General features: G+C 40.5%; 1 protein-coding gene across 1 annotated transcript in view; it reads left to right on the forward strand.

Moving 5' to 3' along the window:
- The window catches only part of UBR4 (ubiquitin protein ligase E3 component n-recognin 4), a 155047-nt gene that overhangs the window by 97773 nt on the left and 29500 nt on the right, over positions 1–27774 (forward strand). Inside the window, exons 65-88 of the mRNA XM_006883594.1 lie at positions 247–396; positions 2023–2250; positions 3234–3312; positions 4030–4275; positions 5445–5613; positions 6438–6582; positions 7464–7549; positions 7869–7956; positions 8221–8414; positions 10431–10670; positions 11086–11224; positions 12032–12157; positions 12271–12399; positions 14067–14410; positions 16374–16464; positions 16814–16898; positions 17074–17201; positions 20455–20584; positions 20704–20861; positions 22246–22355; positions 23765–23906; positions 24321–24402; positions 24661–24834; positions 26866–26987. Of these exons, the coding sequence (XP_006883656.1) occupies positions 247–396; positions 2023–2250; positions 3234–3312; positions 4030–4275; positions 5445–5613; positions 6438–6582; positions 7464–7549; positions 7869–7956; positions 8221–8414; positions 10431–10670; positions 11086–11224; positions 12032–12157; positions 12271–12399; positions 14067–14410; positions 16374–16464; positions 16814–16898; positions 17074–17201; positions 20455–20584; positions 20704–20861; positions 22246–22355; positions 23765–23906; positions 24321–24402; positions 24661–24834; positions 26866–26987 (3585 nt within the window). The remainder of the gene's footprint in view (positions 1–246; positions 397–2022; positions 2251–3233; positions 3313–4029; positions 4276–5444; positions 5614–6437; positions 6583–7463; positions 7550–7868; positions 7957–8220; positions 8415–10430; positions 10671–11085; positions 11225–12031; positions 12158–12270; positions 12400–14066; positions 14411–16373; positions 16465–16813; positions 16899–17073; positions 17202–20454; positions 20585–20703; positions 20862–22245; positions 22356–23764; positions 23907–24320; positions 24403–24660; positions 24835–26865; positions 26988–27774) is intronic.

A 27774-nucleotide genomic window follows, 5' to 3' on the forward strand; every position in this document is an offset into this window, starting at 1 on the left:
TTTCTTATGGCTTGTCCCCCTTCCCTCACCCTCTCAAAAGTAGTAAGACTTGTTTCCATGATAACCTCTGTGTGATTAGATTGTCCCTAGGAGCTTGGGACCTTGCTGGGTTTATAAACTATACTCCCATTGATGGCTCCTGCTTTGAAAGGCACTATTTACTGACTCTAACATATAATATATCTAATAAACAGTAAACTAGACATTCACCTAATTGTGATTCTCATACAAATGCTCTTTGCCCAGGGTCATGCTGCAGATGTATTTGAGGCCTATACACAACTTTTAACAGAGATGGTACTGAGGCTTCCATACCAAATCAAAAAGATCGCTGACACCAATTCTCGAATCCCTCCGCCTGTCTTTGACCACTCATGGTTTTATTTTCTCTCTGAGGTAAGTGATGATCCCAACTAAAGTGCCAGTCAAGGAGGGGGACATTGCCATGACAGTCTTGAGGATTTGCTCTTTTCTAATTCTTGTTCTATATTTACCTAGCGGAGTCCCCCCTACTCTTTAGGCCCTGCCTTTCTGGAATATATTAAAAGTGGAACTATGGAAGGTGACTATGAGAGCAAGCTGTGTGCTTTAGTTACTGATTCAGTATATTTAACTCTACACATGTGGTGATGATGGAAATGTAATAATTTGCAGCTTTCAGAAAACAGAAGCTACATTAAATCTTAACAGAAAGATCTTAATTAGGGAATTGGCTAAATAGGTATTAGAGAAATGGAAAGAGGTGGAGATTTGAGGTAATATAGAAGTATTCTCTACAAAGAGCAGTGAAATGATGTACAAAGAGGAGGTGGTGTGTGGACCAGTGAATCAGAACCAACTCATAGTTGACTCTCCAGTGGATTTTTAGAGGCAGTTAATTGGATGGGAAGCGATTGCAGAGCAGCTAGTGGATTCAGTGTGCTTTTGGTTTGGCGGTGCACCTCCTTATCACTAAGCCACCAGAACTCCCTATAAAGAGAGCTCTAGTAAATCTGGGACTTAAGTGTCAAGGAGATGTGGAAGAGGTGCTGCTGGCATCGCAGGACCTCTAAGGGAATGAGATACAGCTGACTCTGGGTGTATTGAAAGAAGCTAATGATGAAAACCTGCCAGGATGAAAGGCTGTTGCCGGGCTCGCAGGCGTATTGTTGTTATGTACCATCAAGTACTCATTGAACCACAGACCTGACTCTTGCCCATCTTGTGCCATCCTCACCATCTCTTACATGCTCAAGCCTGTTGTTATGGTCACTGTGTCAGTCCATCCTGCTGGGGGCCTCCTGTCTTTCTTTGATGCTCCATCTTTCGAAGCATGATGTCTATTTCCAAGGACTGCCTTCCCCTGACAATACGCCCAAAGCATGCGAGAAGTTTCACCATTCTTACCTCTGAGGAGCACCCTGGTTGTATTTCCAGGTTGGGTTTACAAACCCAACAGACATATAGGAAAGAACAATTGTTTTCTCCTCCCTTCGAGTTTCCCTCTAGTGCCCCCTAATAGAGACCTAGCTGGCAAAGTAGCAGTGCTGGGCATCACAGAGCAGAGTAAGGGAAGGGGTAGGTTTAGTCATTCGAGCCAAGAGCCAGTAGCTTAATATTCACACAGCTTATGGTCAACTCTGGGAAGAAAATAGAAACCCTCAAATGACCATTTTTAGTGAAAGAGCTGTACTAACCCAACCTCTTCTCTCGCTCCTTTTCCTGAAAAAAATTCTGAATTGTTGTTTTCCTTATAGCTTCACTTTGGGCTGTTGAGTGAAATCTTAGATTTCTAAGCTCTCAAAAGAAGGGAAGCATAAATGTTACTGCTTCTTCTCTCTGACTCTAATTCTTAGGCTTTTCTTTTTCCTGATGCCTTTAAGAAATACTTAAGTTCACCAGAGGCTTGCTGGGTAGGAGGCAATAGTTTGTCAGATTGTGTTTTCACCAATTATAGCAACAAAAACCCAGGTTGCAAGAACCAGGACTTGTAGAGAAGTAGTCCCAGGGTCATTTTATCATTTGTGTTGTTTTTCTCTGAAGTACCTGATGATCCAGCAGACTCCGTTTGTACGTCGACAAGTTCGCAAACTTCTGCTCTTCATCTGTGGATCAAAGGAGAAGTATCGCCAGCTCCGGGATTTGCACACCCTGGATTCCCACGTGCGGGGAATCAAGAAGCTGCTAGAAGAGCAGGGGATATTCCTCCGGGCAAGTGTGGTCACAGCCAGCTCAGGCTCCGCCTTGCAGTATGATACACTCATCAGCCTGGTACGAGGGGGCAGGGAGAGGGCATGTGATAAGACTTAGCCAAGTAGGTAGTAATAGTTTGGAGCAATACAGAGCTCCATAGATAGAGAACATTAGGACTTGGGTGAGATCAGAGTAAATACAGAAGGCCTCACTAGGTGCTGTGCCATGTAGTTGGCTTCGGGGTCTGGAATGTCTCCCTCACGTCTGCCTGGCAGTGGTTCTTCTATTGTGAGATGGCTTGAGACTTTATTTCTTAATCAGTATCATTTTCAGCAGCTCATATCCTGGGAAGGAACAACCTAAACTTTGTATGTCTCTGAATTTTGCTCTGAATAACTAAAGGAAGGATGGAGGGTGGTGTATAAAGCTATGTCATTGCCTAAAGGGAAACTGGACGTAAGGGCTAAATTGAATATGTTGCATATGAGTATTGAAAAAGAACATCCTCAGTATTCGTGACTCGTTGCTTGATTGTCTAGTAGCGTGTTCCTGCATAAAATAGGTAATATGGAGGTAACACAAAGGTAAAACAAAACCCCTTGTGGTTGAGTCCAGTCCATAGTGACCTTCCATTGGGTTTCTGGGACTGTACATCTTTCCTAGAGGAGATTGCCTGTTTCCCGTGGAGCGACTGATAGGATCAGATCACTGACTGGTTAGCAGATTGACATGCTAACTACTGCACTACCTGGGTTCCTTCAACATAGAGACAGTGACTGTAAAAAGCAGTGACCAGCAGCTCTGCATCCAAAGAAGAAAGGCATGGTGATCTGGGACATAGATTTCTCAGGAGGAGCTGCAGAGGAAATAGGGAAAAACTCAGCTAAAAGTAATGACTGTGGGTCTTGATCACCCTAACTTTTCGGGGGACATTTGCCTTTGCACATTGATTTAGTCTGCAATTCAAAGCTAGAGTGATGACCAGTCATGGTAGCAGATGTGCTGGATGTTTGGGCTGATTTTTCATGGGAGTTGCTTCAGGTGGTTGGTTTCTTTTCCAGATGGAACATCTCAAAGCCTGTGCTGAGATTGCTGCCCAGAGAACCATCAACTGGCAGAAATTCTGCATCAAAGACGACTGTAAGCAGTGCTTTTCTTTTGTGATCATTCATTCTTTCAAGAGAAATGAAGGAATTTATTGAGGCCTACCTGCTGTGTGCCAAGCACTGAGTGGGATATTGGAGCTATAACTACAAGCAAAATATAGTTAGAAATTCTGCCTCGCAAAGAAGACATATAGAAAGCTAAGATTAATAAAGGCCAACAGCCAATATTTGCGTTGCTGTGAGAGCTCAAAGTAGGAATAGGTGGTCTCCCAGGTGGCATGGTATTTTAGCCACTGTCAAGGAATGGAAGGAGCACTGTTTTTTACAGAGAACAGCCTCTGTTAAACTGGGAGAACCTGATGGCTCAGGAATGCAAAGATGTATACTATAACTGGGGAGAGCAAGCTCAGTGGGAAGAGAAAGATGAAGACACTTTCTGACAGGCCTTTTAAGGCTTTTGGATTTAAAAGGCTCATGCATTGAAGAGGGGCTAAGATGGGGTAATAAGGCTTGAGAGAAATATATGGATTCTATTGAATGATCTGACTTGGTTTCAGTCTTTATATAGACTTAATACTTTCCAGATACTTCCACAGAGAGTGTAAATTCTCCGTAACATCTAGCAGAGAGAACTTGGGAAAAGAAAGTGGAGGAAATAGGGCAGGCTTGACTGGGTGGAAAAACTGTTCCTCTTCTATACAAGTGCAGTTACAGTACCGTGTAGGCTGAGCATCATCTTCTCTGCTTCCAGCCGTGCTGTACTTCCTCCTCCAAGTCAGTTTCCTGGTGGACGAGGGGGTATCTCCAGTGCTGCTGCAGCTGCTCTCCTGTGCTCTTTGTGGGAGCAAAGTGTTGGCTGCCCTGGCTGCCTCTAGTAGCTCCTCCAGCACTTCTTCCTCCTCGGCCCCTGTGGCTTCCAGTTCTGGACAAGCCACAACTCAGTCTAAGTCGTCCACTAAAAAGAGCAAGAAAGAAGAAAAGGAAAAGGAGAAAGAGGGTAAGAGCAATGCTCTTCTTTTGGTGTCTAGGCTAATGTGGTTTAATGGACCATATTGGAACTCATGATTTAATCTTTATAAAGGTCTTTTATCCTGACTTCAGATTGCCTAAAACCTAAATGCTTTCTTTTAGTTTCATATTCAGGCATGTTTTAGATGTCACCTAAAACAATGTGACTGTGTCTACCCAGGGATATTAAAAGTCAAAGTGTACTGAACAATATGGGGACTTGATCTTTTTAGTAGACCATTATATTTGAATTGAACCTTCTCTTAGTAAAACATTAATACTTTCTTTAATTCATTAATTTCATTAATACTTTTCCAATTTCTGTGGAATGGTTTTCAGAGTTAAGACAAAATGCTGCTTATGCATGTGTCTTATAGACGGCTCCATAGATGTAAGCTGTTTTAAACTTTACCATCAGAAAAGCAAAAGGCTTCTACTTTACGGCTTTTTATGGCTCTCAGAAGCCTGAGTGATGATCAGGCATTGAGAGCAGCATAGGTAGTTCATGTCCCCCAGTTAATTATTCACATATTTCTGTGCATATGTAAATAGGTTTTTACAGGAAACTTTTGAAAGGAAGAATCTCTTCCATATAACTATATCTTACAGTGCCAGTCTTTTTTTCTCCTTCCATTTTTAAAAAAATTTTATTAATTTTAATGAAAGTTTACAGAGACTTTGGACTTCATTCATCGTTGCACCTTTCTCCCTGTCCACCCCTCTCCCCTCAGTGCCAGTCTTAAATAAATACTTTATCCTAGGATTTGTGTGTGTGTGTGTGTGTGTGTGTGTGTGTAGCTCTGGCGGTGCAATCTGTGGTGGTATGCTGCTAATCAAAAGGCTGCACATTTCTGGTGGTTCAGATCCACCAGTGGCTTCAAGGTGGAAAAATGCACTGACAGTCTTTTCCAGTTAAGTCTTAGAGCCTTGAAAACCCAATGGAGAGTCACTACTATCTAAATTGATTCAGTGGTGGTGAGTTTGGATTGGTTTTGAGACTTTATTTTATGTCTCACTTGGGGTTGACTTTTTTTTGTTCCCCAGTAAACAGCCATTTCGTTGGAACTCTTGGAAGTGGGCAAGTTAGTAGCACATGCCTTAGGACTCTAGACGACTTCTTTATGCTCTTCAGCCTTCACTTCTGCCCTTATCTTGCAGGTGAGGGCTCAGGCAGCCAAGAGGACCAGCTGTGCACCGCTCTGGTGAACCAATTGAACAAATTTGCAGATAAAGAAACTCTGATTCAGTTTCTGCGTTGCTTCCTGTTAGAGTCTAATTCTTCCTCAGTGCGCTGGCAGGCCCATTGCCTGACACTGCATATCTACAGGTATGGCTCAGAACTTGGTTTTGACAAGTCTGCATGGATCTAGGACAAGAATGGAGAATAGAATTGGTTTTGGTTTAATGCTCTGTGTTCAGTCACAGTGTCAGTGTTTACACCAGCCTGAATTGTCAATATTAATGATTTCTTTGAATTACATGATTTTTAGCTACTAAACTAGTGTTTGAAAGCAGAGTGGCATCCACTTTCTAAATAACATGCCTCCGGAAACACTATGAACTTTGATAAATGTTGATAGTTGTAGAGGGGCTTCAGGTCTTTTGTTCATAGGGTCGCTATGAGTCATTCTTGACTCGAAGGCAATCAACAACCACCACAAACTAATGTTACAGTCAAAAAATTTACCTCTTTATACTCTCAAAAGACTATGCTTAGAGGGAGCTCTGGTGGCCTAGTGGCAAGAAGCTGCACTGCAATCCCAGAGGCACGCAGTTCAAATCCACCAGATGCTCTGCTGGAAAAGGAGGGATGATCTCCTGTATGAGTCAGATCTGATTTGATGGTACACGCACGCAAAATAATAAAAAATAAAATAAAAAAACCCCACTAAAACACTATTCTAAATAAAAAAAAAAAAGACTATGCTTACACATTTGTAAAATTACCAGACTTGATTCTTTAAGGTAAAAATCTTCATTTCAGTCCTTAAGGAATATTGAATGATGGCAATACACTGTTTCCCAAAGACATTAAATGATTTTACCACATCTATTAGGATAGTTGTCAAACTAGCAATGATTCAGACCTGGTTCGTAATTATAAGGAAATACACCTGCCACTTGGTAATATGAACTGTTATGTATCTATAGAAATTCCAGCAAATCTCAACAGGAGCTCCTGCTAGATCTGATGTGGTCTATATGGCCAGAACTCCCAGCATATGGTCGGAAGGCTGCCCAGTTTGTGGACCTACTAGGATATTTCTCCTTGAAAACTCCACAAACGGAGAAGAAGGTAACATTTGATATATGATTTAAAAGGGTAATTTGCATTGTTTAACTTTTTTTCTTGAACATTGTGATCAACACATGTAGGAAATCAACATGTAAGATCTTTTAAATATAGCTAGTTTTCATTATGGAGCTCTGGTGGCTCTGTGGTAAGAAATTGCAATGCCAAAGCAAAGTAAATGTGGTTTTAACCTACCAGCTGTTCTGAGAGAGGGGATGGACAGTCTCCTCCTGTGTGATTTACTGCCTCTGAAAACTCACTGAAGGGTCAGCTATGGGTTGATTTAGATTGATAGTACACAACAAGTTTTCATTAAACATCACACACACACGGCTGTGGGTTGATTTAGATTGATAGTACACAACAAGTTTTCATTAAACATCACACACACACGGCTGTGGGTTGATTTAGATTGATAGTACACAACAAGTTTTCATTAAACATCACACACACACACACGTGCGTGCATGCACACACACTCTCTCTCTCTCCGCTAGCAGGAATTGTCTGATTTCAGCTTAGCCAGTTGAAGTGGGTAAAGTCAAGTTGCTTGGGAAAGAAAGTGTCCTTAGGTTTTGTGGGTGGCCCTGATTGCACACCCTCAATGGGTTTTTGCACTTAGAATCATTTCCTGACTTCTCCCTAAGAATGAAAAATTGTTGTCTTCTACAAAGCCTGAAAAGGTAGTCTGACATTAAGATCATGGAAAATTCTAAAGGATATTGAATCTACTAAGCATTTATGAGTTAGCCCCAACTTTTTATGAATCTGAAGATTAGCAGAGAAGTTTGAGGTTAGTAAGCCAGTTTCCAGCTGGCAACAAAGTCTTTTTTACTAGGACTTTTCCTTGTTTTTAACTGTTTCTTTATGGAATTCTATTTCAGTTAAAGGAGTATTCACAGAAGGCTGTGGAGATTCTGCGAACTCAAAACCATATACTTACAAACCATCCTAACTCCAACATTTATAAGTGAGCCTTGTTTTGCTTTCTCTATTTCAAGCTCAATTAACAATCTGAGTTACTCTTTGTGTGCTGGTAGCTTCAGGACAGCTCAGATATAGGAGTGCTAGAATGTTGAATAATTGAAAATTCCTTCCTGTGGCTTCTAACTCTTACTGGCACTTCTCACTTTACCTTGTGTTTTCCTTGGATAGGACTGACTTTAGAGCTATCAAGCCATGGCTTTTTATTTATTTATTTTAAATCATGGCTTTTTCATGACTGATTTGTGAAACTCATTTGTTCCTAAATGAAAATTTTCTTATGCTGTGTCTGGTTTCTTCCTTAGCACCTTGTCTGGCCTAGTGGAGTTTGATGGCTATTACTTGGAGAGTGATCCCTGCCTGGTGTGTAATAATCCAGAAGTGCCCTTTTGTGTAAGTAGCCTGTCTTGAATATGGACAAGCTTGGCTTAAAGTCCAATGGGTTTCTTGTTCCTGTAGACTGATAGTTACAACATAGGTGCTCTATCTTTTTGTTAGGTCACCAATAATGTGAGTCCTTGCCTGCTACATTTGTTATCTTAAATAGAAACTTTAGCCATAGGGGAAGAGTGGCTTACATTGATGAATTTTGAAGAAGGCAGGATGAGTGGTTAGCCTCAACTGATACAGTGATTTTGTGTATACTCTTGTGTTTAGTACATCAAGCTGTCTTCCATCAAAGTGGATACGCGATATACCACCACCCAGCAAGTTGTGAAGCTCATTGGCAGTCACACCATCAGCAAAGTGACAGTGAAAATTGGGGACCTGAAACGCACCAAGATGGTGCGGACTATCAACCTGTATTATAACAACCGAACTGTGCAGGCCATCGTGGAGCTGAAAAACAAGTATGGGTTTTTCAGACTTGGGGAGGGCAGTGTGTTTATAAGGTCCAACACTAAATTCTGGAATTGGGGAAAGCAATCTAGTGTGCCCTCATACTCTCTTCAGTCATAAGTAAAGAGAATTGTCTAGTTTTATACAGACGTTGACTAAAGTTTTTTAAAATGATGTTTGTGGAATCCTAGGGTCTATGGAAATTTTTCAGCTGCGTGCCTGGGGCAGTGACGCTTAGTGAGGGGAGGGGATATTTTAGTTATCTGATGCTATCATAACAGAAAAACTGCCGGGGAGTGACTTTAACAGAAAAATGTATTATTTCACAGTTTAGGATACAGCTCTGAAATCAGGATGCTGACAGTAGAGGAAAACTTTTTTCCTTTGTCTCTTAGGGAAGATCCCTGTCTGTTTCCAGATTCTTTTCTTTGGATTCTTGGTGATCTTGGCATGCATCATCTGTTGTCCCCATCTCTGTTTTCTTGTTTACTTTGTCTTGTTCATCCTGCTCTTTTTAAGTCTTAGAAGTCTTAAAACACACCCTACATTAATACTGTCTTATTAACATAACAAAGTTAGAATTCACACCACATATATTTTGTGGGACACAATTAAATCCTTAACAGGAATTTTAGGGTTCCCACATCTGCTGTGACAAAGGCAGTTCTATTTTTATATAAGATCTTCTTTATTGGGAAGTAGCAGTAATTTCTTGGATTTAAGCAGCTGTTCTCTTGCTCACAGAACAGAAAGTATTCCTCAAGATGTTCCCTTAGTATGCTTTGCTTTTATTTCTGCATGATGCTGCCCTCCTCGATGTCAGCAGATAGGAGGGTTGTGTAGTCCTATGTATCTTAGTGTCTGAATCAGGGGATATTGTAGATGGCCAAGACAACACAATGAAGTGGCATTAGCATGGTTTATAGTGTTGACTTCTACAGAGATGGATCTCTTTTCATTGAAGTCCCAGGCTTTACTGTTGTACAGAGAAAACAGATAGATAGTGCTTGAAGATCAACAGTGCTGTTCTACACAGTAAGAGTGGAAATGTTCTTATTTTTCCAAGAGGCAGAATGAAGACAGAATATACCCTATCAACAAGTGGCTACTAGGAACGTTAAAGAAATTTAGAAATTTTTTCTTTTACTCTTGATAAGCAAGGTTACCTGGTAAATTGAAAGCAGGAGCTGCTCATTAGGGTAACTCATTTTCTCCAAAGGAGGTTGATTTTATTTTCTAGCATACAGAGTTAGCACAACTGCTGGTGAAGCCCTCAGATTCTGGAATAAATCTGTGTGACTTCAAATCCCAACTCTAGTTGTTAGTCATGCTACTTAGCTTCAATTTTCTCGGCTGTAAATTGGAGATAAGTCCATTTTTCTGGTGGTAGTGTAAAGCGTTATTCATGAGTTCATGTAAGGTGCAAGAATAGAGCCAAGCATATGAAGACCAAATAAATGTTCAGTCTAAATGTATAGGTTTATTCACTGCTGTCTAGTCAGTTCTGACTCATAGCAAGTCCATATCAAGTTTCCAAGACTGTAGATCTATGAGAGGGGACTCTCCATCTTTCTCCTTCAGATACCTTTCCTCTGAATATCTAACTCTCTTTGGCACTGTGTTCAAATCCAGTGGTATATCCCTTTGATACCTTTATCTCTCCAAGGTAGCTGTCACGTTGGGAACTTGTGGTAGTCATCAATTTTATTGCACCACTTGGGATAACAGACTTCAGTGTTACAGTCTTTGGGGATAATGCTTTTTCTTGCTAGTTCTGCTGTTTTCCCAGAATCACAAAAGTTATATAAGACCTAAAAATGCTTATTTATTCTAACCTTTTTTTATAGAGAAAAAGGAATAATACTTAGATTGTTATTCATTTGCCAAGTTTCTTTCTCTTAGAAAATAATTTCCTTAAAGGCAGTATGTAGGGAAGCCTTTCTTTTCATCTCATCAGGCTTTCATCATGGAGGTTAAATGAGAAGATCTTTGGCTTCTGCCTCTGCAACTAACATTGTCTCTCTCAGGCCTGCGCGTTGGCACAAAGCCAAGAAGGTTCAGCTCACTCCTGGACAGACAGAGGTGAAGATTGATCTGCCATTGCCCATAGTGGCCTCCAACTTGATGATTGAGTTTGCAGATTTCTATGAAAATTACCAGGCCTCCACAGAGACTCTGCAGTGCCCACGGTGTAGTGCCTCAGTACCTGCCAACCCTGGTGTCTGTGGCAACTGTGGAGAGAATGTCTACCAGTGTCACAAATGCAGGTAAGCCAGTTACTTTTCCCCTAGGTTGGTGGAGACATTTCTTATAAATTTTTTTTTTTTGCACGCGCGCATGCGCCCGTGTGTGTGTGTGTGTGTGTGTGTACATTTCTGAGCAATTTTAGTAGTGCTTTTATGAGAATTAGATTAAGGCTATTAAGGATGAAATTAGAGAAGGAAGAGTGTATGTGTGTGTCTCTCTAGGAGAGGGGAAAAGTTTCCTAAGTTCTATTCTCGATCTTCCCTTTCTGTAACCTGATTTTAAAGATTATTCTCAGCAGTTTAGTACCATTCCTTCCAGTATTGTCCTTCTAGTAGTCCCAGAGTATACATGTGGCATGATCCATCTCCTTACAGTGTCACTCCTACCCTCCCAATCCTCTGTCACGCCTCCTGACCAAACACTTTGATTCTTCAGATCCATCAACTATGATGAAAAGGACCCCTTCCTCTGCAATGCTTGTGGCTTCTGTAAATATGCACGCTTCGACTTTATGCTCTATGCCAAGCCTTGCTGTGCTGTGGATCCCATTGAGAATGAAGAAGACCGGAAGAAGGTGAGGCTGGGTCTGGTCTAGACTCAGGGTACTGGATGATATCTGTGCTTTGGACAGAGCTCATATAGTTCAATGTACTCTCTACCATAGAAGTCTTCCTCAAGCCAGCACTAATTTTAGGGTGGTAGCCAATAATGTCATAATGTATGTTAGAACCTTGATTTGCATTGGGTTTTAGAGATGTGTGATTGGTAATGAGACTAGAGATTTTAAGGGACAGATAACTAATGATTTTGAAAGGCTTAAAACAGTGAGATGACTCACCCTATGATTGTTTCATAGACTGCTACATATGGAATCTCCTGTCCGTCCTCAGTATTAAATTGCGCAGGAGCTATTTATTGCCAAATCAGCATAGTATGGGAGACCTAGAGATCAGAGGGCAACTGAAAATGGAAGTAGCTATTGGTAGCAGCATGAGAAAGTAGAAGAACATTTAGCTGTGGATCCAGAAGGATAAAAGTTTCAAATCCCCCTATATTTTTAACACGTATATAATTTGAGATAAATTGCTGCTCTCAGTAGTTGCTATTATGTGTGTATAAATGTATATATTTAAAGATACTGTAGTCACTTCTTAAATTATTATGGAGTATAGAATGTATAAAACGTTGTCTGATCTATAAGAAATGTTTCACACACAAAATCAATTATGGGAGCTTAAGAGGGATTGGAAGAGAGGGAGAGGGGAGTGAAAATTAATAAAAAGAAATGAAAAGTCTCAGTGAATGGTTAGCAGTGAGAATTACTTGGGGAGAATCATCACACTGAATAAAGTTACATTTTGCCCTGTGTTTTGCTATCTAGGCTGTTTCCAATATCAATACTCTCCTGGACAAAGCTGATCGAGTGTATCATCAGCTGATGGGACATCGGCCACAGCTAGAGAACCTGCTCTGCAAAGTGAATGAAGCTGCCCCAGAAAAGCCACAGGTAGTCCCAAACTTGAAGGAATCCTTGGGAAGAACTTTGGGTCGTGATCAGTCTTCTATGTGAGTTCATCTTCTACAGAAGCCTGACAACTAACTGATTGCTTGGATTTACAGGATGATTCAGGAACGACTGGAGGCATCAGCTCCACTTCAGCCAGCGTAAATCGTTACATCCTACAGTTGGCTCAGGAGTACTGTGGGGATTGCAAGAATTCTTTTGATGAACTCTCCAAAATCATCCAGGTATACAAATGAAAGCAGTTTTAATTGGAATGCTGTATGTTTTGTTTTCAAAGTATACTGTTGCCCTTATATAACAACTCAAGGCCTGATGTTGTCCTTGCCCTAATCCAATTGAAAAGGCAGAATTAGTGACTGCACAAAAGAGGGTCTTTCCCTCAGATTTCTAGCGCTTGTCAGAAAGTAGAATTCAGTCTAAAAAACAGAATAACGAGAGTGGGAGTGTCCTTCCCCGATTTGGTGGTTGTATAGTTTCATTACTGACCAGTTTATCTTCTGGTAGAGATGCTACTGGTTTTAAAAAGTTGAGTGCCACAGGTCTGTTTGTTTTTTGTTATGCCATGTTTGCAGATTAGAAGGGTAAAGGCATACCAACTCCATTGAGCTAGGTAGGCAGTGTATGGAGTGTCGCAGAACAATCTCCATAGAATAGGAGGCCAGCTGCAAGTAGTGCCTCAAAAAAAACGAGAGCAGCTGGTTCTGTCTCTGTGAGAGCTTCCTGACCCCCACAATGTGAGTGTTTCACTTTTGTCTTTGTTCTTTAAGAGTCAGAGGTACGTCAGCGTTAAGAACATGACTGGGACTCAGTGAGATCAGGATCTTATTTCTGACTCTACTACTCTTTGTGCCGCTTCAACCCCTTTATTCTTCAGTTCTTTTCTCTGTAAGATGAAGATAATAATGTTTGACTGGTAGGGTTTATTGAGAAGACTAAATTATATAATGCATGTGAAGGTGATTTTTAAAAAAAATTATTATTATTACTACTTTTAATGAAAATTTACAGAGACTTTGGATTTCCATTCATTCATTGTTGCACTTTTCTCCCTGCCTACCCATTCCCCCAGTTCACTCTACTCTTTGAAAAGTAAAGGAAAAATTCTTTCATTGTTATATAATCCCTCCCCCCAGGTCCACTCTACTGTGCAGCCTTCATTTTAGACTCCAGTCATGACAAAATACCTAATCACATATCCCTTTTAAACCATTTTCTCCCTCATCTGTTTCAATGCAGTATACTTTATTCATCCCATCTTTCTCAGCCTCCCCCCCGACCCTGGTGTCAGTCCTGTTTTACAACAGTGGCGCTGTGCAGTATTTGTCCTTTTGTGACTGAGATATTTCGTTCAGCATAATGTCCTCCAGGGTCATCCATTTTGAATAGTATTTCATGAGTTCCTTGTTTTTCAGTGCAGCGTAGTATTCCATTGTGTGAATATACCAGATCATCTCTGTTTGTTGATGGGCACGTAGGTTGTTTCCAATTCTTTGCTATTGTGAACAAAGCCGCAATAAACATGGATGTGCATATATCTGCTTGGGTGGCAGTTATGGTCTCTTTGGGGTATATTCCCAGTAGTGGAATTGCTGGGTCAAATGGTATTTCTGTTTGCAACTTTTTGAGAAAGCTCCATACAGCCTTCCATTATGGTTCCATCATTTTATACTCCCAACAATAGTGAATAAGGGTTCCAGTTTCTCCACAACCTGCTAGCATTTGTTGCTTGCTGTTCTGGTAATTTTGCTATTCTTACTGGGGTGCGAAGATTAAATTATATAATGCATGTGAAGGTTTTGAGATCAAAGCTATTGTCTAGTTAATGTCAGTTTTTTCCTTAATTTTAATTGCTTAATGCCATTCTCTTTATTTTGGTCCCTTTTGTTCTTAGAAAGTCTTTGCTTCACGAAAGGAGTTGTTAGAATATGACCTGCAGCAAAGGGAAGCTGCCACGAAATCATCTCGGACCGCTGTGCAACCCATGTTCACTGCCAGCCAGTACAGAGCCTTATCTGTCCTGGGTTGTGGGCACACCTCCTCTACCAAGTGCTATGGTTGTGCGTCAGCTGTCACAGAGCACTGCATTACACTGCTGCGGGCCCTGGCCACCAACCCAGCCCTGAGGCACATTCTAGTCTCCCAGGGTCTAATCCGAGAGCTCTTCGACTACAACCTTCGCCGAGGGGCCACAACTATGCGGGAGGAGGTCCGCCAACTCATGTGCCTTTTAACTCGGTCAGAACCTACACTGTGATTGTGGGGCGTTTGATTCCTGCTTTACACTGGGATTGGTAGTAGTGATGCTGGCAGTACTAGAGGGAGCAAGGACTGTGTTTCTCATAGCCAAATAGGGTAGCTAACTTTTAATAGGTCAGCTAACTTTTCAGGGGAAGAAAATAGAAAGATACCCAGGAATAGGTGAGTTAACTTGGGGGAGGATTTCAAATACAGGTTTCCTTATACCTAGTGTGTATGGCTGTGCGTTGTGGTTTCCTGAGGAAACTTTGTGTCCTGGTGAGGGAGGAGAAGGAAGTGGCTAGGCACTTAGGCGAAAGGCAGACTCACATGAATGAAGACAATGGAGCTGTGAAGGTCTGTGAATAAGATTCTGGATCAGAAAGTCCCAGGCTCAGTCTCTAATGCTTTGTACTGTGTACCGTCATTGAATTACAGAACTTCTTTGAGACTGAATTTTCCTCATCTGAAAAAGTACTGATGAAAGTAATACCTTCACGTCTTATGGGAAGGACAGATTGAAATGATGTATATCAATAATAGCTCATAAGAACATTTTTCAGTGGCACTTCCAGACTAACTCTAAGAAGCAGGACTGATCCACATTTGGAATAACAGTTCCTATGAATGAATTTGTACCATTGTTGGTTATGATGCCGGAAGATGAGTCTCTCAGGTTGGAAGAGACTGAAAATGTGACTGGGGAAGAGCTGCCTTATCACGGTAGAGTCTATCTTAGTGTCTAAGATGGAATAAGCTTCCACTCAATGAAATCATCATTTGTTGATGTAGCAAGACTCAAAGGAGGAGGAATGGCTTTAAACATCCATTAAAAATTGGAAAGTATGAATCTAGGGAAGGTAGAAGTTGTCAAAATGAAATGGATGCAGAAAGATTGACATTCTAGTCATTAGTGAGCTGCATTGATAATAATTGGTCGCTGGAATACAGAAAGTTGGAAACGAAGCCTTCAATATGGATTACATCTCAACATCAAGTAAACGAAAATTCTCACCACTGAGCAAATAGATAACATCATGATAAGTGGTAGAAAGACTGTAATTGCCAATTATTTTATCTTACTGGGATTCATGAGTATCCATGGAAAGCAGTACTTGAAAAATCAAAAGAAGTGGTGCATTGGGAATATCTGCTGTCAGGGACCTCTCCAAAGTGCTAAGGAGCAACCTGATGCAAGCTATGATCTTTTTAATTCTATGACATGAGTCATAGTTGACTTGACAGCACATAAGAACAACAACAACAACATCATGCACCTCAAAGTTGGACAGTAAATAAGGATGCCAGAAGAAGAATCCATGCCTTTGAGTTGTGTTGGAGCAGAAGACTGAATAATTTGTGGACTTCCAACAGAACAAACAAACATGGCTTGGGTAAAGTGCAACCAGAGTGCTCCTTAGAGGCAAGGATGATGAAACTTTGTCTCACATACTTTGGGCATGTTGTTTGGAGGGGCCAGACCATGCTTGGAAAAGTGGAGGGTCACCCAAAGGGAGGAAAACCTTTAAGAACTATTGATACAGTGACTATATATCAGATGTTGGAGTTGGCACAGGATAGAGCAAATTTCAGATTCATTGTTCCTAGGATCACTGTGATTAGTAGTTGACTCAGCACCTAACAACAACATACATCAGATAACACTGGGGAGAAGGGAGGATCTCTGACTGGTTAGCAATAGAGAATAAAAATCTACTCGCGATGTTGTCAGGGCTCTTCTCTCCGTCATTGTGTGTGCCCTGGAATGGTGGCCTGCTTATTACAGTCATACCTCTAGTTGGTGCTACCACCAGGGCTTTAGAAGACTCTAGCCTGTTCTCTTGCCCCTGGGAATGGGCAAGTCATCAAATGACTGTAGATATTTTCCTGGGCTCTGGGTTTCCAATGGAAAATAGGGATAGAACCATTTGAATAATAACAGACCTCTTCTTTTCTTCTCCAGTGACAATCCAGAAGCCACTCAACAAATGAATGACCTGATTATAGGCAAAGTCTCCACAGCCCTGAAGGGCCATTGGGCCAATCCTGATCTGGTGAGCAGGACCAGCTGTGCTCTCAGCCTCCTCCTTGACTTGCCTGGCCTGCTTTGTCCTGGCCTCTGTTTTCTCCTCTCTAGTCTTATTAGACTAAGGAAGGAAGAACAGCACACTTGTAGAACAAACCTAAATGATTGTGTTAGATCAGTCATCTCTATAGAGGAATGGCTATTCCTATGCAGCGTAGGGATCTTCATCCTCCTCACCCCCTTTCTTTTTCTGATAGTGCTGCCTATGACAAGAAATTTTAATTGTGGGTCCCTGAATCAGAGTTTTGACATAGTCCTTAGTCCTTGGACCACACACCTTCAGGCTTATCTACTCATGTCTTCTGTTGACCTTTTAGGCAAGTAGCCTTCAGTATGAAATGCTGTTGCTGACAGATTCTATCTCGAAGGAGGACAGCTGCTGGGAGCTTCGGTTACGCTGTGGTGAGTTTGGGGAACATTTGGTAGGTACTTTCTATATAAAAGAAACGTATCTTCTGCAACAGAGGACAAGAAGTCGAAAGGAAAGTTCTTTGCTGTAGGATTCTTGGGTTGGCCCTGCATAAAGGATGTGCGGTGTGTTCTGTGATTGTGACTTTGGTTTTCTTACTGTCTCTAGCACTCAGTCTTTTCCTCATGGCTGTGAACATTAAGACGCCTGTAGTTGTTGAGAATATTACTCTCATGTGCCTGCGGATCTTGCAGAAGCTGATTAAACCACCTGCTCCCACCAGCAAGAAGAACAAGGTACTGGGATGCCTGGGGCAAGTCTAAAAGGTGGGGCAGTGGCCACCTGAGCCCCTGGCCAGCAGTGTGCCTGGCCTATTCTAGCTCTTTGTGTTTTCTGTTCTCACTTGATGTGGAGAGAAACCAAACTTCCTTTCTTTTAGTTCAGCAGAGATAGATTGTAATTTTTGAAAAGGTAAGTTTGTCAAACAGGGAGGTTAAGGGTTAAAAAAACAGAAATAAAAAAAGCATTGACAGCCATTTGTAGTGGAATACTGTCTCTTACTCCAGCACACATTGAATGGCTTATGTAGCCCATCTTTCCTACCAGTGTGCTGTGGTAGGATTAAGCAGTGCTGAAGAGCCTATGCTTTGAAGGCAGACATTGAGTTAAATCCCAGCTTTCTCGTTATCTGGCATTTTTAATTTGGGCAAGTTATTTAACTTCCCTCTCAGTTTTCCCATCTGTTAAATGAGAGACTTGTTTAAGGGGAAAATTGTTGTGAAATATAAATTGATGTAGATAAAGTTCTCAGAACAATGTCTTACCTACGTTAGTTCTCAATAAATGTGGTTGTTAGATGCGCTGGAGCCATTTCTGACTTATAGAGGTCATTTGTTTCTATGCTTAGGCCTGTTGTTGGAGGTCTATTGCATTCCATCTCATTGAGGGTCATCCTCTTCTTCACAGACCTTCTACTTTACCAAACATGCTGTCCTTCCCAGGGACTGGCTTCTCTTGATAATGTCTGAAGAATGTGAGACAGAGTCTTACCATCTTCACTTTAAGGAACCTTCTGGCTGCACTTTTTCTAATGCAGATTTATGTGTTCTCTGGGTAGATGAAGATATATTTTATATTCTTCACCAACACCATTAATTCAAGTAATTCTTCTTTGGTTGGTCCTATTCATTTCCAGCTTTCACACACATATGAGGTGGTTAAAAACACATGACTTCGGTCTGGCTCACCTTAGTCTTCAAAGTGACATCTGTGTACTCTTAACGTCTTAAAACAGGTCTTTTGTAGCAGATTGTTAACTGAATAAATAAAGTCTAATTTTTTATCCTTAAAAAAAAATTACAGCCTAGCCTCAAATTGGCTTGCTTATATTAACAAACTATATAGACATAAATCTTTCTTACCACCATGCCTAAAGGATATCTGCTTCTAAACTTCCCTCTGCAGACTTTGGACTGTTCCAGTTCCTACTCCATCCTACTGGACCATCTCTTGGTGGAGAGTAAGGTGTTAATTACAGAAACATTGATTTTTGAGTGCTAAGAACATTGAGTTATGATTAGGGAGGGAGGAGGTTGAATATTGAACAGCATAAAATATTTCCTTGTCCTACTCCACCCAAATAAACCTCAGAAAAGACAGAACAGTAGTGCTTTCCTTTGGTTTGATGAAGAAGTTCTTGATTGAGAAGAAGGACGTTAACACAACCCAACCCATTTTCCGTAGTGTAAGGCAAGGGGGAAAAAAGGATTGCCTAGAGAATTGTTAACTCTCTAAATGTGGAAAGACAGTATTAATGCTCATATTACACTTAGTTCTGGCCAAGAAAAGTAGTTCTCAAAATTTCGTTCACAGATTCCTAGGTGTTCTTAAGACTTCCAGGCATCTGTGAGATCCAAATTATCTTTTTAATTATATTATCACACTTGTTGCCCTTTACTGTGTTGAAAAGATGATGGAACAAAATCAGGAATGTGCAAAATTGTTCGTATCTTAGATTATGAATTTTATTAAATCTCAAACTGTTGTGTTTTTTCATAATGAGTGTGATAAAAGGAGAGCACACAGAAAGTTCTGGAAAAACAGTGATTGTCCTGAGGGGCGAGCACTGTGTGATTTGCTTGAGGTTCATGTTGCTTTTTTCATAGAGTGTTGTTTGTACTTGAAAGAACAACTGGCAGACAAATTGGCTCTCCAGGCTTGTATGAAAGTCAGTGAAGTTATCTTGTCATTTCAAGACCAACAAATATAATTCAGTGAACCCATATTTTTAAAGCTATAAAGTTAAGCAATAACAGAAGATAATAAATTTGTTGATGTGGTTTCAGATTCTAGTTCTAGCTCATAGGTCACTTGTTGATTTGTGGTACAGTATCAAGGAAAGAGTCACAATTACTGAAAAGTTATCAAAATATTATTCCCTTGCCAACTACATCTGTTTAGGGCTTTTCTTTTTTTTCTTTTTTCTCTTGTGCACTGTCTAATTGGATCCGGCGGGCACAAAGGGAGATTGTCTCCCCTTCTCCAGTGGAGTATCTGGTGGATTCGAACCATGCGCCTTTAGGACTGCAGCGTAGATTCTTGCCACTAGGCCATCAGAGCTCACTCAGCTTTTCTTATTTAATAACATAATAATTTGAATATGAGAGCAGCTGTGGTAATTCAGCTGTTTTATTTAGCTAGTCAATAAAAGATTTTTGGAAGTGTAAAACACTGTTACTTTTTTCTCTAGGGTAATTTTTGTTCGGGCAAACATATAAAAAAAGTATTAAGCTCAATAATTTATTCTTATTTAAAAGATTGAATATTTATTCTCAATTTTAATCTTTAATATGGTAAATATCATTTGCTATAACCACAAAAAATGAAGCTCTGGTGACCTCATTTATAAGGATTTATGCTGCTAACCTAAAGTTAGATGGTTCGAATTCACCAGCAGCTTCTTGAGAGAATGGTGGATAGTTGCCAGTGCAAAGTTTACAGCCTCTTAAGACCTGTTTGAGATTAAATTCCATATGTATACTGATGAGTTTGGGTTATTTTATAACTGTAAGGACAAAAGTATTTTGACATTCACAGTGTAACTTTTTAAAGAGTATATAAAGGGATTAAGAGACAGAAATGTTTGAGAACTGTTGATTTAAGAGTTCCTCTTTCTTGCTCTCTGGGGCTGTTTGCTACACAGGCTAGTTCTGGGTAGTACTGCCTCTTTAAATTCTGCCAACTGCTCAGTGACTCCTATGCTCTAGGAAACTACAAATCAGACCTAGATCGGAATTAGCATACACGGTATAGCATTGCCTGTAGGAAGCCAGCTAAAACTTGTCCTGCACAGTAAAAATCAATGTCTTTAAGCTCACCATGGAGATGCTACTACTAAATGGGATCAGAATGGTTTAACAGAAACACATATTTGGGTATAAAAGGTGCCTTGCATATCTCCCCTTGGGAGAATTGTACCATTTATATGGGAGCTAAGACTCAGGTATGCTCTCAGACTCACTGTTATCTTGGTCTGTTATCCTCATCCAGGATGTTCCTATGGAGGCCCTCACCACAGTGAAACCTTACTGCAATGAGATTCATGCCCAGGCCCAGCTGTGGCTCAAGAGAGATCCAAAAGCATCCTATGAAGCTTGGAAGAAGTGTCTCCCTATCCGAGGTGTGCTTATCTGTTCAGGACTTGGGAAGCCAATCACTCCACCTCTGTCCTGTCAACCCTTCAAGTCCCCTTTTTTTGTCACTTTTTTAAACTTACCTCTCTACTCCTTTGCCTTTCAGGAATAGATGGCAATGGCAAATCTCCCAGCAAATCAGAGCTCCGCCATCTCTATTTGACTGAGAAGTATGTGTGGAGGTGGAAACAGTTCCTGAGTCGTCGGGGAAAGAGGACCTCCCCCTTGGATCTCAAACTAGGGCACAACAACTGGCTACGGCAAGTGAGTGACCATCTCCTGGGCATTTCACCCTGCCCCCAGATATTGAGGGATGTGCTTCTGGTGTTTCTCATGTCAGTTTCCTATTTTCTTGCTTCCTTTCAAATAAGAATAGTTAGAAGTTCTTAATTGCAGCTACCATTGAGGTGAGCTAACTAGAGCAGAGCTTTTCTCTGCCCTTCTCATCACTTAATGGAACTAAACCTCAGTGCTTAATGCTCTCTTCCTTCTTTTCCTTTTCTTTCTAGCTAATATTTTAAATTAAAGGAAGTGTATTTTTAGAGAATCCATTTGTCTCTTGATATATACGATAAAAAAAGATAGTTTGGTTGACAGAAAAGGGAACTGAGCTTTGTTGGTGCAGTGATTAAAACACATGACTGTTAACTGAAAGCACACTATGGTTTGAGTCCACTGGCTACACTGTGGGACAAAGGTGTAATGATTTACTTACCTGGCCTCGCAAGGGAGATACTATAGTCATGAAGGTGGTTTTCCCAGGGTGAGGCTCATCCATTGCACACTGGATATGCTGACCCCTGCAATGTCCCCAAATATGGGAAACTTGATTGCATAATTTGTAATGGTAGGGACGGTATTCGCATGTTTTCTCCTGTGTTGGGGGAGGGGAGATGCACAGCTTTGGAAATCCTTTGGGACAGATCAACTTTGTTTTATGGAATTATCATTACTCTATAGACTCAACTTGAGGGCAGTAGGACTTGGGTTACTAAAAACATGGACTTTTTAAAAAAAAAATTAGATTATCTTAGGTGTATTCTTCACATTACTTGATGGAGATAATAATCTCTATGAAGAAGAAAGGCTCCTTAGCAGCTTTTCCCCCCATTTTGAAACAGACACATGTTAAACCAAATCCCTTGCCATCGAGTTGATTTCGACCTGCAGGACAGAATAGACCTGTCCTGTAGGATTCTCAGGTTTGCAAAACTTTTTTTATTTTTTTATTTTTGTTTTATTAATTTTTATGCATGTATCGTCAAATCAGGTCTGACTGGTACAGGAGGAGATTGTCCCTCCTTCTCCAGCGAAGTATGTGGTGGATTCAAACCACACATCTCTGGGATTGCAGTGCAGCTTCTTGCCACTAGGCCACCAGAGCTCCCTAGGGTTGCAAATCTTTATACAAGTAGACTGCCATGGCTTTCTCCTGCGGAGCATCTCGTAGATCGGCAACAGAGTACTTAATCACTGCACTACTAGGGCCCTTTATATTTTGTGTATGTTAGTGATTTCTACCTTTAACCATTTCTGAGAGAGCTTTCCAGAGAGCTTCTGCCTGAGTGACAATTGTCAGCTCTGCAGGTGCCTTGTGAGGCCATTTGTCACCTGAGCAGGGCCCTCTCTTCTCTTCTGTATTCTATAGGTACTGTTTACTCCAGCAACACAGGCAGCACGCCAGGCAGCCTGTACCATTGTGGAAGCTCTGGCCACCATTCCCAGCCGCAAGCAGCAGGTCCTTGACCTCCTCACCAGGTGGGTTGGGAAGGCAGTCAGAATTTATCTAGCGCCTTTCTCTTATTCCAGAGAATCAGAAAATACTTAAGAGATGAGGGTGATGGGAAGCATATGTGTTGGACTTTAACTTAGGACTTGCATCATCATTCATTCCATGTTAGAAAGCCATAGATATAAAAACATCTTTTAAAGAAAACTGAATTTGGCAAGAAGGAAAATGTATATAAATCCCTGAAAGGAAAAAAAAAAGCCAGCCAAGAATTCTGTACCTAGCAAAACTATCACTTGTACATGATGGTGAAATTAGGACATTTCCAGATAAAAAGAATCTCAGGGAATTTGTGAAAACTAGACCAACCTTACAGAAATCCTGATGGGAGTTATTTGGACTGAGAGCCAACAACAACCCAAAATTAACATACATGACAATGTCATTCAGAAATTGATCCAGACAGAGAAATACACAAAATCTAACAGACATAAAAGACTAAAAATAGGAAATGAGATATCAGTTTATAAATGATGCTAACTACAAAGCAATAAAGAGGGAATAAGAAGTACAGTTACAGAACTTGTAAGTGGAGAGGAAGTTAAGGAAATATCAAGATAAAATAAGTCAATCACAAAAGGACTATAAAGGTATAACACCACTAATATAAAAAACTAAGAAAAGGTTTATGTACAGATAGAATTAATTTTGCATGGAATGAGAAGGAACTAGAAGTTAATAAATAGTTAAATTGAGTGAAGGGAAAGGCAATATATAATATTGATTAGTCAGTATAATGAACGAATCTAAATGATGTTATAAGAAGGGTCTGAGTCATTGAATAGAATTATAATATAAAATGTGTATGAATGATTAAATGTGAAAAACCAATATGAATTGTAAACTTACCTTCAAAAAAAACTATAGTGGTAATAGAAATAACAGCAGCAAATAAAACTAAAAACAAAAACACCAAAACCCAAAAAAAACCCCAACATCATTTTAGTGGTAATAGTAGCAACAGTGACAGTAGCACCAACAGCTAACATTTATTGAGATTGTTTGAGAACCTAGATCATTGGCATGTTGTCTCATTTAATCTTTATAGCACCTGGGCTAAAAAAAAAGATTAATCAGCTGGTTCGTGATAGTACAGACATTTGAGTCTAGGCAGTCTGATTCCAAAGTCCATATTATTAGCTACTAGAAGTGGCAGTAAACTTGCCTTCAAAAAAGCACTGTCACTGCCAAGGTAACTCATGTATTCATGCGTATTGCTCTTAATGGCCATAGTTTATGGCATTTCTTTCCTCTGTGTTCTGAATTCTTCTCAAATGTAAGAAGCTCCCAGGTATAAGTTTTGAGTTTTCTTAGAGACCCTTGCTCCATCATCTCAGCTCGAAGTTTTCTAACAGTGCTCTGCCTCTCTGAATGGCAGTTACCTAGATGAATTGAGTATTGCCGGAGAGTGTGCAGCTGAGTACTTGGCTCTCTATCAGAAACTCATCACTTCAGCCCATTGGAAAGTCTACCTGGCAGCTCGGGGAGTCCTGCCCTATGTGGGCAACCTCATCACTAAGGTAATTTCATCTTCAGCCTATGACTTCCCTTTAAGTCTGCTTCCCTTTAATTCTTTCTTTTCACTCTTTTCCTTATGTAAACATTGCAGTGGGTTTTATTTTTTTTTTCCTCCTGGAAAGAAATGTTTGTTGAAAATATTCTCTTTAGAACTTTATTGTAGTTATTCTATGGATGTGGCAATCTATTGGAGATATTTAGCCTGTTAGCAATTTTTCAACAAACCTATAGTATTACTGCAGCTGTCATTGGCTTTTTGTAAAGGAGTTCTACAGGATTTGGATTGAGGGGCCCATTAGAATAAAAAGATGATGATACCAAGTGTCTGTTGTGGCCGGTGTCTTGTTAGAATGATGGTGGAGGTGACAGATATCATTGACAGTACTCTTACAATGACTGTTTATTATCCTGTGTAGGAAATAGCCCGTTTGCTGGCCCTAGAGGAAGCCACACTAAGCACCGATCTGCAGCAAGGATATGCCCTCAAGAGCCTTACAGGTAGGATATCCTGGCTGGATTTTAAGGACAGAGAGTTGGTTTCTTGGGTAATGGGCTGATACTGTTCCCTCTTGTATTGATCAAGTGTAAACTTACACTTTTCATTTTTCTCTCGTTAATGGGTTTATGTATTTGGTCCTGGTCACTCTTTACCTGCTCAGTTCATTGAGAACAACCTGTACCACACACAAAGAGACTTTTCTTGCATATGTTACCATCCACCAAAGTTTTTATTGCAACTTTTTCTTGCCCCTACAGGCCTTCTCTCCTCCTTTGTTGAGGTGGAATCCATCAAAAGACACTTTAAAAGTCGCCTGGTGGGTACTGTGCTGAATGGATACCTGTGTTTGAGAAAACTGGTGGTTCAGAGGACCAAGCTGATCGATGAGACACAGGATATGTTGCTAGAGATGCTGGAGGACATGACCACAGGTAGCACTCGCACAGGACCTGGAGCCCAAGGTTTCAGTTTCCTTTCTGGGTCTAGTTAAGTACATCAGTTAATTTCTTCAAGTCCTTCAGAGCCAAGAGTAGGAGTGATAAACATCTCCCCATACCAAAGTAGAAAAAGCCATCTCACAAGAGAGTAACTGTTCTTGGAGTTATAAAAGTTCAGGGTGGAACTGAGTCAGTTTGAACTTTTTACATTGCTGTTAAAGAACAGGATAAGGTCTGGGATTCTTAGGTTGTTATCTTTCATTGGTTCTAGAACATTCTCAGCTGTTCTCTCTTCTAATGCCATTGTTTCCATATCTCTTTCCTTGTGGACTTTATTATATTTTCAATCCTACATTTTAGATAATTTCTTCAGTTCTGTCATCCTTTTTATTAATTTCTTTTTTCACCTATGTGTATGTAATCTTAAGAGCTGTCATCGTGCAGTGGTTAAGGGCTCAGCAGCTGACTGAAAGGTCAGCGGTTTGAATTTACCACCCACTCTGGGAGAAAGATTTGCTTCTATAAAGATTGCAGCCTTGGAAGCTATGAGGCAATTCTAGTGTGTCCTGTAGGGTTGCTGTGATTTATAATCATCATGACAGCAACAGATTTGATTGTGGGTTGATGTGTAATCTAGTCATTGGGTTCTTGTAGTTCTTCACATAGATTTTGTAGTCTTTTTGTTTCCTATAATTTTAGTTATCTCTAAAGTTAATCTGTCTGATAATTCTAAAATATGAAATATAGGTTTAATTCTGTTGTTATTCAGATTCTTATTTATGGTATCATACAGATAAAATTTGTGTGTGTGTATATTATGAAGACTCAGAGAGGACTATTATGTGTTTGGCGTGCAGGTTTGCTCTGTCCCTGGAGTGAGGCTAGCCAGCCTGGGCCTCGGGTTTGAACCAGGAGGCGGCATTAAGCCGAAGGAAGCCGGGAAGGAAGCGGCCATGTTGTTCCTGGTTTAGCTGGCGCCTTCACAGTCTCGTGGGAAGCTCTCCTTGCCAGAAGGCAGGAGCGTGGTGGTGGGGAGTGCAGGAATCGTGGCAAGCTTTGGAGTGGACTGCTTTTCCGGGAATGTGTTTGACGTGCAGGACTGCTGCAGAGAGGACTATTATTTCTCTACTTAATGCCAAATTTTAAGAGAAAGCAATTTCTTTGTAGTTGAGGGGGAGGGAGAGTTATTTCTAGTTATACTAAGGGTATAACTCTTTTCAGTATCTGGTCTGTGTCCTGTCATGATGTCATGTATATGGGAAGAGTTTCCTATTAGAAACCTCATCTCAGTAGGCTTTAGGGCTTTGTTGCTGTTCTTAGATCTTGGATGGTTATGGGAACCAAAACTCAAGAGTAGAAATTGGCTTTTGCATTTCATTTATCTCTGGATTTCTGGTTTGGTTTTTCAGGTTTTGGCCTTTGTTTCTTTGCTGGTGTGCGAGTTCACTGATTCATTTTTATCTCCAGCATTTTTAGTTGTTTTCAGTAGGACAAATTGGGAAGTAGGTCAGGGAATAATGTCTACTGTATTTCTAGAAAACAGTCTGATACCCTTTCTATCATGCCATGCTGAGCTGGTTTGTGAGTATGTCAGACCTTTTAAAAGTCCTTATCTATTGTCAAATAGCTTGAAGCTATTTGGCTTATGGAGACCATTTGTTTCTTTTTTAGATTGAAGTTTAAAAGTATAAATTCCCATCATTTTGCTAGACCTATAAAGATGATTATAATTTGACATTTTTGAGTGCTGCTTTAAGCAAGGAGATGTTAAGCTGAATAAGTCATAGTCCCTCTCCTAGTTGAGGTTATAGTCCATAGTGAGCAAGACATGTATACATCTAAATGGGATGCAGTTTGAAGACTTAATGGGTCATGAATTTCAAATTGAGTGTGGTCTGAGTATAAAATCAATTGAAATATTGATGAGGTCGTACAGGGGCTTACCAGATGAACTCTCACTGGTACTGTTTCAAATCTCACCTGTTTTTTTTTCCTCAATGACTTGGCCATTTCGACTTTTGGCAGGTACAGAATCGGAAACCAAGGCCTTCATGGCTGTGTGCATTGAGACAGCCAAGCGCTACAATCTGGATGACTACCGAACGCCTGTGTTCATCTTTGAGAGGCTTTGCAGCATTATTTATCCGGTAAGAGTGTGGTGTTTCTCATAGCTTTTGAGGTGTTCATATAAGCCATTTTGCCATGAAGCATTTTAGTGATTCATTATACCCATGAAAATCTCACCCACTTTGAGCCAGCTAGTCAGCATTTTAAAAAGATTCATTGACATAAAACAGAAGCCATTTTATAATTTTATTATTCTTGATCATGAAAATTCCAATGACATTTCTTAGCCCTACTTCTAGATTCATGGTCAAGTTCAAACTTTTTTTTTTAGGATCTCATTACCACAATACGAGCTTTTCAATCGAGCACACTCTGAAGCAGTATTAAGTTAGAGCATTAAAAAACGTTGTCACTCTCTTGCTTCATTGCTCCGTTAGTCTGAACTGTATAGAAGCATGGTATGATCCAAAGATCCCTTCCTGTTAGTAAAGATGAGAAACACCAGTATCTTCAGTTAATGAGAATCGATCATAAGTACTATAAGGACAACCCTCTTGAGCTCAGGGTCATCAATGAGTCTTCTGGCTCCAGATTGGTTAGCATTGCATAAGACAAGCAAGAAGAGTAAATTCTCCCTCTTTGAGTAATATAACTTTCTTGTGTGTTACCCCTCTTTGCGTTTTAATGGTTGTTGTTGTTGTTATGTGCCGTCGAGTCGTTTCAGACTCATAGCGACCCTATGCACAACAGCCCTAAACCCTGCTCTATCCATATCTTAAGCTCAAGGAACTGAAGAACAAATTCAAACCTCGAGTTGCTATAATCAAGGATGCTTTCGGCAGAACGTTAAATGATCCCGGAAGTATT

Source organism: Elephantulus edwardii, unplaced genomic scaffold (genome assembly GCF_000299155.1).
Source record: "Elephantulus edwardii isolate Elephantulus edwardi_28Jun2011 unplaced genomic scaffold, EleEdw1.0 scaffold00028, whole genome shotgun sequence".
In the NCBI taxonomy this organism is placed as follows: Eukaryota; Metazoa; Chordata; class Mammalia; order Macroscelidea; family Macroscelididae; genus Elephantulus; species Elephantulus edwardii.